Here is a 13,638-nt window from a genome sequence, read left to right on the forward strand (position 1 = left end):
CTTAGGGATAAAATGTAGTGGAGAATGTAGGTATTTTTCTTGAGTGAGTGATCTGCAGATGTGATGTCATGTCTCAATGTGTATTTCATTTTCATCTATAGATAACTCACCTGGAGTATATCTGTAAAAACAAGTCTGATACAATGAGAGAGCTTCAGCAGACCCAGGAAGACACCTTCAACAAAGTGGCAGAACAGATCAAGGCCCAAGAGAGCTGTTGGCACACACAGAAGAAGGAGCTGGAGTTCCAGTATTCTGAACTTCTCCGGGAAGTGCAGAGGAGGGCACAGGTATGCTAAGCTATGGGGAGCTCGTCCATACCTGGGAGGAGCCAGGAGAATCCCATTGAAACACTGCTTGATCAGTCTCCAAGTGGGTTCCATAGTAAGGGGAACAGGGGCTGTCTCTGACATGAACTCAGTGGCTGGCTCTTTGATCACCTCCCCCTGAGGGTGGTGCAGCCTTACAGGCCTTACAGAGGAAGATAATGCAGACAGTCCTGATGAGACCTGATAGGCTAGGGTCAGATAGAAGGCAAGGAGGACCTCCTTTATCAGTGGACTTGGAGAGGGGCAGGGAGGAGATGAGGGAGGGAGGGTGGGGTTAGGAGGGAATGAAGGAGGGGTCTACAGCTGGGATACAAAGTGAATAAACGGTAATTAATATAAAAAAATAAAAACAAACAAAATAAAACACTTGAAATTCCCAAGGAATTAATAAAAACATTTTGAGAAAGGGCTGCTTTGTTTAACTATTTGCACTTTTCCCCCCTCTTTTTGGACAGGGTCTCACTATGTATCCCTGGCTGGCCCGAAACTCACAGAGATCCTCTTACCTCTGCCTCCCAAGTACTGGGATTAAATGTGTGCACCACCATGCTTGAAATGTTTTCTTTTTGCATCAGCTCTAAGTCAGTTTAAATATTCTTGAAGAGCGCATAGTACTTGCTTGTGATTATGCAAGTACATATTAGTTCTTGTGCTGCTTCTTCTAGGCAGGGATGACAGCAACAATATAGAAATGGCAATAATGTGTATGGAGAAAATAGCTACCTAAATCTTCTGTGCCCATCAAATCTAGCATAGAAGATAAAGTGTGTCTCACAATGTCAGTAGGAGCTGACATTGTAGTTTTAGTTCTTGCATAATGTTAGAAGGTATGTCACTTGTTTCGTTGCTGTGACAGAGGACCTGTATCTATTTCTGTGTGTTTGTCTGTTTTAAGGATTATCTTTTACTTGAGTTTGAAGATTTTTTTTTTGTCAAAACTCTATAATCTTTTTGGTTAAATGATGAAATTAAATTTTTTATTTATTTTTAAAACAAAGCATTAGAAGGTCTGGTAAGATATTACAGTGTAAATATCCTTTTGTGTAGCTTATTTCATTTGGGGGGCTTCAGTTGAACTATCACTTAGCTCATTTGGGGTTAAAATGTGTTATACTGACTTAGTGGTTAGATATGAAATTCTTCCATGATTTGGGAGTTTACTTGCATTCCTTTGCATTCCAACCTAACATTCAATCTCTGCTGTACTGTATGACTAAAATGCGCTTATAACTGAGTATGTACCATGTGTCTTTCTGGGTCTGTGATATATCACTCAGGATGATCTTTTCTAGTTCCATCTATTTGCCTGCAAATTTCATGATATCTTTTTTTTTAAGTGGCTGAGTAGTATTTCATTGTGTAAATATATCACAGTTTCTTTATCCATTCTTTAGATGAGGGACATCTAAGTTGTTTCTAATTTCTGGCTGTTTTGAATAAAGCTGCTATGAACATGGTTGAAAAAAGTCCTTGTTGTATGGTGGGGCATCTTTAGGCTGTATGCTCAGGAGTGGTATAGCTGAGTCTTGAGGTAGGCCTATTCCCAGTTTTCTGAGAAAGCACCAGATTGATTTCCAGAGTGGATGTACAAGTTTGCACTTCAGACAGCAACGGAGGAGGGCTCCCCTTTCTCCACGTCCTTGCCAGCATGTATTGTTACTTGAGTTTTCATATAGTACAGGATAGACATGCTACAGTGCACAGACCCCCAGGAAGATAAGTCCAATGGATATCTTAGGCTTCATGTCAACCTACTAGTTAGGGAAGTGGGGTATATCTCTGACACAGACTTTGTTGCCTGCTTTTTGATTACTTTCCCCTGATGGGACTGCCCTACAAGGACCTAGGGGAGGAAGACAACTCAGTCCTCATGTGAATAGATGAGGTGGGCAGTGTCTGGGTAGTGGGGGCTCCCCCATTCTAAAGAATAGGGAAGAAGGGGTGCAGGAGAGAGGGTGGAACTGGTAGGAGAGGAGGGAGGGACATATGACTGAGATGTAAATTGAATCAATTGATAAAAAATAAAGAAAAACATCTGTGTTGTATGTGATCGCATTGTTGGGAAATGGTGAAAATTAGGAGGTGGGGCCTGGCTGGAGGAGGTGGCCTACAGGGAGTATTGCTGCAAAGGTGTGTCTGGGCCTTTTCCTTCTCCCTCTTTGCTTCCTCTTCACCATGAGGGGACTGCTTAGCTGTCCCATCCCTGCTGTACATCGTTGTGCTGTTCATTAGTGGCAGAGCCTCAAGATCATAGACAAAGTAAATCCTTCCTGCTTTATACTTCCTCAGAGGTTTTGTAATAATGGTAAAAATCTCATATATCTACTAATATGAGATGTAGAATTATAGTTAAAATAATTCCAAGATGTTAGCTTTGCTTAAGAATAGGAATTATAGGCCCTAAGTGAACTTAGGCATTTCTATGTGGATTTGAATTAGTCAATAAACATTTTCTGGAAACAGCCACTTTTGTTCATTGCACGCAGGCAACATGCTGTATTTACACTTTCAGGCTGAAGGAGAAGATGTAAGACAGTGGAGGGAGCTCGCAAGTGCACAGTTTGGAGGCAGGGCGCCTTCATGTAGCCCAGGTTCACAAGCCTCCTGCGTCAGCCTTGGTGCTGCTCTTACAGGTGCGCCCCTCCAAGCACTGCCAGTTTGGTTTTTGGTTAATGCAAGGACTCATGTACTATTACTCTCTCAAGGCTTCAAGCATTTCCCCTGTACCAGAGCACTCTATGACCTCCGCCAGTCATTTTTCACTTTGCGTGGGCAGCTATCATTTCTGGTCAATTTCACAAGTTCTTGAATGTTGTGCAAATGGAGTCATTTAATATTTACTCATAGGGAGTTGGCTTAATTCACTCAGTGTTGATATAGAACATATTACTTTTGGTATTATCTATCAGTAGTATATTATTCTTTATGGCTTAATAATATTCTACTTTATAGCCACATCACAACTTGATTGAAAATGGGTAGATAAATATTTGGTTTATTTCCAGTTTGGGGCTATTTTCAATGAACTTTATGCAAAAACTATTGTACAAGGGTATAAATCCTTAGGAATCTAATGTCTGTGTTATATGCTAAGTGAATATTTAAGAAAACATTAAATTGCTTTCCAAAGGGGCCATGTCATCTTTTTAAAAATTCTTCTTAGTTTAACAGAGCTGTATTTTTATCTGCATCTGTATATCTCACAGGCTTGCAGTTCACTTTTGGTGAGTGAGTGTGGACTTAGGACATCACAAACGCCGACGACAAAGTGTCTAGGAGAAACTCTCCTTGACTTCTCTCCAAGGGACTTGTCACTCCTTAGCTTTGGTGCGGGGTCTGCAGATTAGAGCTCACTTTTCATCATTTCTGCACGTAGTTCAGTGTTACAGTGTGCCACATGGCTTTCATTATGTTCATGTTTGCATCTTCCTCAAGTATAATTGAGGATGCAGAGCTACACACTTTGGCTTCCTATTGGGTTCAGCATTATTGTGATCCATGTTATCTGATCTACTGAATTTTATTTTAGAAAAAATTGTTAGAATCAGTTCTATAGAGTTGGTCATCCTTAAAGCTAAGTGCAAATAAGATATACTTATTTTGTATCACTTAATAAAATTTCCAAGATTATGTGTATAAAAACATGGGTGGGACACGGTCATTGCCCAGGAGTGTGGTGGCAGGACACTGGAGATGTCAGATGGAAATAACCATCAGTAGAGGGGATTTGTAGGAAACAAAATACTGATTCATAACTTGTTTAATAGTTTGTTTTTATAATTGAGTGGTTAGTAAATAAACAATATTATAAGTTAAATTTATTTGAAAACATGGTAGTGATGTATAGATATTGTTCAAGAAATGAAACCTGTGGATCCGGTAGCCCAGTTTTGATATCCCAGCATATTTTTAATTTTAGGTGTTTTATGATAGCCATGTAGTAGAGGAATTCTTGAATTTAAATGCATTGGAAGTACCCCACAATACACGTTAAGTGTTGTTCTGCTGACTAAGCTGGGTAAAGTGTACACTGCAGTCTGTGGACTAATGTTACTTTGTAATCTTAGTATTTACATCCTTTTTTTCCTTTTTGTCTAAAATAATTCAATTAGTGCACCAAGAATGTCCACTCTAGAAGTAAAGATTCTTCATTCTTAGTTGAGTCAGGGTTGTAATGTTTATTTCTTAAGCTTTGACAGTTCTGTGAACTCACCTGGGTTTAAAATGGAAAAAGAATTGGGGCTGATGAGGTGACTCAGTGTAACAATGTGTGCCTCCTGCCAAGCCTGACAACCTGAGCTCAATCCCCAAGACCCTGTGGTCTTCACACGCATGCTGTGGCACGTGTGCACACTAGTCCCACCAAACACACAGATAAAGAAATAGAAGATTAAAATTAGGGCGGGGTAAACAATGAAAGAAATCGGGGTTTGTGGTTCTACATTACGTTTTTTCCCTCTCTTGCTATTAAGTCCATTTGAAAAACTTAGTCATAAAAGGATTGTTAGACACTGAAACACTTCTGCATATTTTTAAAAGTGTTCAGAGATGAAGTAGAACTTGTTTGTGTTGTTGGAAGTGATGTTCCTGAAGGTTTATGTGATGGCTGGATGCATCATCTCTTGGAGTGATGATGCATGAGTGGGAAATTTATATTTTTATGTCATGCCCGGGTACCGCTGCTGGGTGCTTGAAAGCCGTTTTTTCTTTTTCTTTCTTTTTGACATAACAGTTATCATTAATGACAATGCCGTCAGTGGAATTTGTGTGTTGTGTGTTAGACTTGTTCTTAGTGCTTTTGCCTTTTTGCAAGCTTCCTCTTCCTTAGAACCGCAGCCACATGAGATAGGTAGGCTCTTTAAGCATCACCTCTATCTTACACCTGAGGAAACTATGGTTCAGATAACTGTTGGAAGGACATTTTGGGAATGGGATTAAAATGGAGGTGTCAGTGTAAACCACTGTAGACACTGACATTTAGAAATAAAGGATAAGGTGAAATGTAAGGACTATTTTAATGCGATGTCATCATCCTTAGCTTTTAGTCCTTTTTACAGTATTCTGTAACACTGTTTCTTTCAGAAATACATGGGTTTTTATATGTAAAATGATGTCTGAAAAATATGTTTAATGTAATACCGTTTTTAATTCTCTGATTCACATCTCTATGTGTTTTTTGGTAACTAATAATTAAGCATGATAATATATAAAAAGCTAAAATAATCCATATTGTTACCAACCCACAAAATGGTAGTTCTTCTAATTTATATTTTCTTAGTTTATTTTTCAGAGAAATAGAAGTTTTAATATAATACACTACTTAAAAAAAAGTTTTTCTGAACAGGGTTTCTGTGTATAGCATTGGCTGTCCCAGACTCACTTTGTAGACCAGGCTGGCCTTGAACTCACAGCTTTCTGCCTGCCTCTGTCTCCAAGAATGCTGGTATTAAGGGCGCGCACCACCGTGCCTGGTTAATACACCATTAAAGTTACTGTTATAGGTTAAAAAAAATCAAGATCATTTTATATAATTTAATTAAAATGAATAAAAAATACTTTCTGTACTATATGATGCATCTATGGGGCACTGTTGTAGAAGTACTATCAGAAAGGTATAATGCCTCGCTCTTTTTTTTTCCTGTACTATTTTTTTAAATTTATTTAAAAATTTTTATTTTTTCTTCATAATTTATTCATTATATATCCTGATTGAAGCCCCCTCCCTCAACTTTCCCAGTCCCACCCTCCCTCCCTCTTCCCCTCATCCAATTCTCCTAGCCCACTGAAAGGGGGAGTTCTCCACTATTGCCAACTGCCCATAGTTTGCCCATAGGACAGCTTGGGTCCTCTTCCTCTGTGGCCTGGCATGGTTGCATCACCAGGGGTGAGTGATCAGAGAGCATTCAACTGAGATCATGATAAAGCCAGCCCCTGCTCCCCTCCCTCAGAGATCCATATGGAGACTGAGCTGCCAGTCAGCCACATCTGAGCAGGGGGTCTAGGTCCTCTCCATGCATGGTCCTTTGTTGGTGCTAGAAGAGATCATCCTGAGTGAGGTAACCCAGAAACAGAAAGGCAGGCATGCTATATACTCACTAGTAAGCAGATATTAGCAGTATAATATAGGCCAGCTATCTACAGACCTAAAGAAGCTAAACAGTAAGGAGGACCCTAGGGAGGATGCTTAAATCTCATTCAGAATGTCAAACAGGATAGACAGCAGAAGTGGTGGAAGAGAGGAAACAGGATGGGAGTCTACTATAGAGGGTCCTCTGAAAGGATTCACCCAACAGAGGATCTAAGCAGATGCTGAGACTCAGGGCCAAACTTTGGGCAGAGTGCAGTGAATCTTATGGAGGAAGAAAGGGGTGGGACTAGAGGGACATGGAGGGGACAGGAGCCCCACAAGGAGACCAACAAAACTAAAAGATCTAAGCACAGGGTCCTGCAGAGACTGAGGTTTTTTTTTCTTTTTTTCTTTTTTTAACAAATAGAAAATTTAGTGGGACAGGCAATGAACAATTGAACAATATAAGGTTTGTTACAAGGTAATTTGCATATATTAATTACCAAAAGAATACTGTAAATCTGTAAGAGGCGGCCAGAGTCTGAGAGCAGTCTGCTTTTCACAGAATAGAGAGATCTGAGCCATTCCTATTTCCAGAGTCTGAAAGGGGAGGAATGGAACATGTTAGAATGGAGAGGTGCTGCTGCTTACTTTCTGTGAAGTTATCTTTTTTTTTTAAAGATTTATTTATTTATTATTTATACATTATTCTGCCTGCACGCCAGAAGAGGGCACAGAATAGCGTTATAGATGGTTATAAGCCATGGGGGATTGAACTTGTGACCTTTGGAAGAACATGAGCTCTCTTAACCTCTGAGCCATCTCTCCAGCCCCCCGAGAAGTTATCTTTAACAGTCAACAAACCAGGTGTCTTTTTGTATCAGTACATTTACTCTGTCTAATGATAAGGAGAACATCTGTCACCCCTCTCCCTACCCCAGGAGGATCTGGTGGAGCTAAAGGGAGTTTTATAATTTGTATTGCATTAGAAATAAAAACATACACAAAATTCATTTTGTAGCAAGTGTTTGACATGACAGTATTTTTAAGTAAATAATCCTTATGGAATCTGAGGGTTCATGTATGTTCTTATAGTATGTGTATGATACATATATATCCGGTGATTCTCTTCGGCCTGTTGAGTAACTGCCAGACTGTCATTGAAAGTGGCAAACCATTTCACCTCCATCATTCCTGTATGAGAGATCCAGGCTCCACAAAATATTCGTTTGTTTTAAAAGACATGTACTTATACCATATGTGTGTGTGTCCTCACATATAAAACAATATTGTTTTCTCAATATCGACATTGCATAAAAGGCAAGATTAGAAAAACTTATACAAGATATTCTAATTGAAGTCCTTGCTCTCTGAAACCAGTTTGTAGTTTGTGCTGTCATAATGAAGTGCAGAAGGTAATGAAGAACAATCAGTTTCCTGGGTCTCTGCCCCCCAAGTTGCAGGGTTCTACATGCTAAGTAGTCTGCCCTGAAAGCGCGTGCTTCAGGAAGCACACTTCCACAGGGAAGAGGGTGTCCTTTTTTTCCAGCTTTTGAAAGGACTTTTGATTTTTGTCAGTGAGAAAAGGAAACGTAGTCAAATTATGTAATAGTTTTCTTATGCTAAAGAAATTTATATAAAGTATATACATCCTATATTTTGAGTTATTGAAAGTTCAAGATAAGATTGTTTTCTGGAAAAATTTGAGAAGATTATTATTATTTTTAAATTAAACACTGTAGGGTAGGGAAAGTTATTTTAGTATGAGGAATGCTTTTGCCTCATATTAAGTTGATGTGTGTTATGTTTTTAAAATATTGGTCTTTAATATCCTTGGGTGGAGAACAGTGTTTTTTGTTTTTTTTTTTTGGGGGGGGGTCAGATTTGCTCTACAGTTGATTCTAGCCTGACCATCATACAGGCTTTGTTTTCAAGAGAACTTCACAGTAAATAATGTATATGTCTGAGAGTCCCTGTGGAAAGTCAGAATCGATTCAAAACAAAATTTTGACTTGTAAGTTCTAAATATATGTGAAAATTATCTTGTTTTATTAGATTTTCCTTGCCTGCTATTTACATTGTTTTCATCAATTAGGTTTTTGTTCAGTTGTTTTAGACAAAACACTGGGCTAAGCCCAGGGATGCTTCTTATAAAGAGTTACTTAATTCAGTCAGTATTTGTTAGATACCTTCAGGGTACAGAGCACTGTGACAGACTGCATAGTAAGTAGTTCTTGTCCTCTAGGAACCAGAGGTCCAAAGCACTCAGGATAATGTAGCTACAGACACGTGGAATCAGCGGGCAAACAGCATGACTATTCAATGCCTAAGTAGTCTTTAGATTTAGACAAGGTCTAGATCATTGTGAATGGGAATGATAGTAAAGCATGTCAGAATAGACAGCTGAGATGGGCTGTGAAGTTGTTCTGATGGTGTGAGGGGAGATGGATAGGAGCTTGAAAACATTTGAAACTGTGGCACAAGGCAGTCAGGTTAATGTAAGGAACAGACCGAGCTCTCCATTTTCATTAGCTCAGCACAGCTACACCAGGGAAGGCTTGTGACTTGAGGGAAAGTCGAGTACTTCAGATGGGAAGGCTGCCCAATCAGAGGTGAACCCAGGGGAAGGACTTGGGGTAGTTTCATTATTTATAAAATGAACCTGTCTCAGAGGCACAGTTGTAGGCTGTGCGGGAGTTGGAGATGTACCATGTGCTAAGATGAACAAAGGGGATGTTGTTGTTTTTTTAAAATTATTTTGTACTTTTTAGTTATTTTGTTAGCATAGAAAGTTTCACAGTGGCATTTTCTTTTCTTCTTTTTCTGTCCTTTCTTTATTTTTTGTTTTGTTTTCAAGTTGGGGTTTTTCTGTGTAGTCCTGGCTGTCCTGGAACTCACTCTGTGACCAGGCTGGCCTTGAACTCAGAGATCCACCTGTCTCTGCTCCCTGAGTGCTAGATTAAAGGTGTGCGCCACCACACAGGCAGCATCTTTATATATACATATATGTCGTTATATTTTGTTCTTGTTCATCCCCCTGAATCTTTTCTTTAATGAGCCTGCCTCAGTTTTAACTCTCTAATAGTACAGTTGATTTATGCCAGTAGCAATTAATATTGTTTTATATATCGGAAATAAAGAATAAAATTAGCAAATAATATCTTTTCACAGATTTTTTGGTTTTTGTTGGAGCCACATTAAAAATCTACTTTGTTTCTCCTCGTGTGGCGGTTACTGGCCAGCCTCATGTATCCCCACACACCTCTACAGTTTCTTTCCCTTCTGCTTCTCCACGAGCAGGTGGGCCTGACTTTGCTCAGAGTCTGGAATTAGTTCTGTTGCTCTCCTTGTGGAGCTCCTGTCCCCTCCAGGTCTTTCTATCTTTCCCTTCTTTCAAAAGATTCCCTGCACTCTGCCCAAAGTATGGCTATGAGTCTCAGCATCTGCTTTGATACCCTGCTGGGTAGTGTCTTTCAGAGGCCCTCTGTGGTAGGCTCCTTTCCTGTTCCCTGTTTTCTCCCTCTTCTGATGTCTATCCCATTTGCCTTTCTGAATGAGAATTGAGCATCTTACCCAGGGTCCTCCTTCTTGCTTAGCTTCTTTAGGTGTACAGATTTCAGTATGTTTATCCTATCTTATAGGTCTAGTATCGACTTATGAGTGAGCATATGCCATGTGTGTCTTTCTGCTTCTGGGATGCCTCACTCAGGATGATCTTTTCTAGTTCCCACTATTTGCCTGCAGATTTCATGATTTCCTTGTTTTTAATTGCTGAGTAGTATTCCATTGTGTAAATGTACTACAATTTCTTCCATTGAGGGACATCTGGCAACAGAACCAAAAAGTCTGGGCACAGTGGTCTTTTCTGAGACTGATACTCTAACCAAGGATCATTCATGGAGATAACCTAGAACCCCTGCACAGATGTAGCCCATGGCAGTTCAGTGTCCAAGAGGGTTCCATAGTAAGGGGACAGGAACCAGCTCTGACATGAACTCAGTGGCTGGCTCTTTGATCACCTCCCCCTGAGGGGGGAGCAGCCTTACCAGGCCACAGAGGAAGACAATGCAGACACTCCTGATGAGACCTGCTAGGCTAGGGTCAGATGGAAGGGGAGGAAGACCTCCCCTATCAGCGGATGGGGGAGGGGCGGCTCTACCCTGAGTGCATGTCAATCTTCTTTTCTTAGAGATTGCTTCTCCTGTGAGGGTGAAGACACGGAAGCAGCCCCTGTAGGTGTTGCTGCTCAGATGTTCTCATGTGCTTTCGGCAGCCTTTCGTCCCGGGGCACTGTTTACTCTGCTAGTAGTATTGGTGTGGGGTGCTGAAACATAGTTCAATTACACCGTACAGTAACCATGCCTCCGCGGAGATGCGGGTGGAGACAAGACGCACTATGTTTATTTCTTCATTTCTCCATTTCTTGCCATTTCTACCATAGGTGTGACTGGACCAGGCCTTAGAAAAGGAAGATCTGGAGCAAATAAAAACAATTGAAATGAGCTACAGGCAGGAAATGATTTCTTTCCTCCCTTCTACTGTTAGTATTCTTTTAATGTTTAATATTTTATTCATTGGCAATTTCATACATTTTTATAACATGCCTGGTCATTTTTTTTCTCCCTAGTGTCCTATTTCATTTCCTTCCTTAACTTTCTTCTTTCTCTCTATCTTTCTTTTTTTCTTTCTTGTGACTTTCCAAGTTTAAATTGAGGTTGCTTGTAGAGCATGGGTGAGAAGGTTATTTACTGGAACGACTCACCAGTAGTTATAATACTTAAAAAAAAAAAGCTTTTCTTCCACCAGCAACTATTAACTCCCAATAGTTTCTCAGGTAGAGGTGGGACCTCCTGAGCTACTCCCCTGTTCATGATGAAAATTTGACCTTGTGCAGCTCTTGTGCTGGTGATGACAGTTGCTGTGAGCCCATGAGTATGGTAGCCATGTTGTGTCGAGGATACAGTGTTTCATAGCATTCCATGACTTTTCACTCTTCCATTTTCCTACTTCCTTTTCTGTGCTATTCCTTGAGCTTTGGAGGGGGCTGATACACATACCTTGTTTAGGGATGAACACTGAACGCTCCATTTTTGTCAACATTTTTCATCAGTTATGAGTTTCTTTTTTTTTAAACCTTTTAAAAGATTTATTTATTATGTATACAATGTTCTGTCAGCATGTACACCTGTACACCAAATCTCATTATAGGTGGTTGTGAGCCACCATATGGTTGCTGGGAATTGAACTCATGACCTCTGGAAGAGTAGCCAGTGCTCTTAACCTCTGAGCCATCTCTCCAGTTCCCAGTTATGAATTTCTATATTGACTGTTGTCCACAGCAAACAGAATATTCCTTAACTAAGAATAAGAGCAGCACTAATCTATGGGAATAAACATAAATATTTGGAAGGCAGTTGGACACCATGTCCATTTAGCAAAATGGTAGTAGCTGGTACCCCCTCAGACTTCCCAGACCCCTGCCCATGGCCTGTGACCTCCCAGCCATGGGCTTTTGATTAGATTTGCAGTGTAGGGTGTGGATTCCCTTTAGTGGACTGGGGCCTTAAATCTAAGCAGAAGGCGGTTGCTTACCCCCACAACAGTCAGGTAACATTGAACATATAGCTGTGTCTTAGCCAAACAGTTGAATAGTACAGCTTGTAGGGTTCACAGTTACTTAAGACTATTGACTTTTCTTTCCCAGCGGCCCACATAGCACCTTCTGGCACTAGGAAAGCTATCCAGTAGGGAGGAAATTTCCATTTCAGTTCTAGTATGATTTTTTGATGTCCTGCAACCAAAGTGTGTGGCATCTTCAGTAATAGGGTTGCTAGTTGTGGTAGGCAAGAAAGAAGAAGAGTAGTAGCTTGTATTCTTTTAGAGATCTTTGGAGTCTCCATCAGGAGATAGGTCATATCTGGCCCCATTGCTTCTGGAAGCAGCATTGTCCATCTATGCAGGGTTCTTCCTTTTAAACTCTTTAAAAGTTAGCTTATAAGATAGAAGGTTTTCACATGGCCTTTTCATGTATCCTTAATTTTTGCTAACCATCCCTCTATCTACTCTGTTCTCCTGTCCCTTAACCCCTATCTCTGCTTAAATCTTTCTGCCTCCAATATCGGCCACCTTTACTTCCCATATCAAATGCCTTATATTATGTCTTCCCCCTTTGCTAGCCCTGCTCCTAGCTCCCTGGCCTCTACATTCACTAGCAACTGAAACCCTCAAATCTAAAAATACTAAATTAGGATCTGCCTGTGAGAAAGGTTAATATAGTATTGGTCTTCCTGGGCTTGGGTTACCTCCTTTGATATACTATTTCCAGTTTCATGCATTAGAAAATCCATTTCAAAAATTCAATTTTTCTTTTACTGAAAGGAAATCATACAATAAATTAAATCCTTTAAGCAGTGACCCTTTTTATGCTTTTTTTTTCTTTATCTGCTTCTCTGTGCCACTGAGTGTCTTCTTCTGCTCTCTGTCTTTGGAAAACTATCTCCTAGGATTTATTTTCCTCAGTTGTCATGTCTGCTAGCTTGAAATTATTTTGCTGTTGCCCATCAGCATAGCCCATGATAGCCTTTGACACCACATCTTGTACTGTGGCCCAGCATTTGTATGGCTTGCCTTAGATGTTGATGTCTTTTGAGGTGCTCCTGCCAACGTGAATTTTAGAAGTTCCTTTTGTTCGTCTGGGTGTTCAACTGGGTAACTCTTGAATAAGACATCATATACCTCTCCCAAAGATCAACTTTAAATTTTTCACATAGTACAGTTTAAACTACTAGTACAAAGAGAAATAGCCCCTTTAATGTCCCTGAAGGATTCTCATTATGAAGACAGAACTTGGCTTTGCCATGCTGATACTGAGGATAATTTTTCTGTTTTTAAATGACTATCATACTGGAATTAAACTGTCTTAGTTTGCTTTCAAGACAAAGAGGTTCGTGGCTGTGTCACAATGGCTCACTTTGAAACTAAAAATCTAACAGCAGCTGTTAAATCATGGTTGTTTGCAAGGTTAGATTAAATTATTAAAGGGTTACTATTACCTACCCTCCTTATTAATGGTATAGGTTTAAATTTTTTCTTGCCTATCTCACTCCCCTTTCTCCTTTAATTGTCATATCTTTCCAAAGCTTGTCAACATCATTTTGTCAAGTGCCCTTTGGTGCTCTCACAACTTGGCATATATCTACTGTAGCATTTTACCATAATAATGATTGGCATCTGTGTTCATAG

General features: G+C 40.0%; 1 protein-coding gene across 1 annotated transcript in view; it reads left to right on the forward strand.

Annotated features, from left to right (window-relative positions):
- The window catches only part of Ccdc171 (coiled-coil domain containing 171), a 324,843-nt gene that overhangs the window by 106,916 nt on the left and 204,289 nt on the right, over nucleotides 1-13,638 (forward strand). The window contains exon 16 of the mRNA XM_060365796.1: nucleotides 102-290. Within this exon, the coding sequence (XP_060221779.1) occupies nucleotides 102-290 (189 nt within the window). The remainder of the gene's footprint in view (nucleotides 1-101; nucleotides 291-13,638) is intronic.

The sequence above is a fragment of the Meriones unguiculatus genome, chromosome 12 (assembly GCF_030254825.1).
Source record: "Meriones unguiculatus strain TT.TT164.6M chromosome 12, Bangor_MerUng_6.1, whole genome shotgun sequence".
NCBI lineage: Eukaryota > Metazoa > Chordata > Mammalia > Rodentia > Muridae > Meriones > Meriones unguiculatus.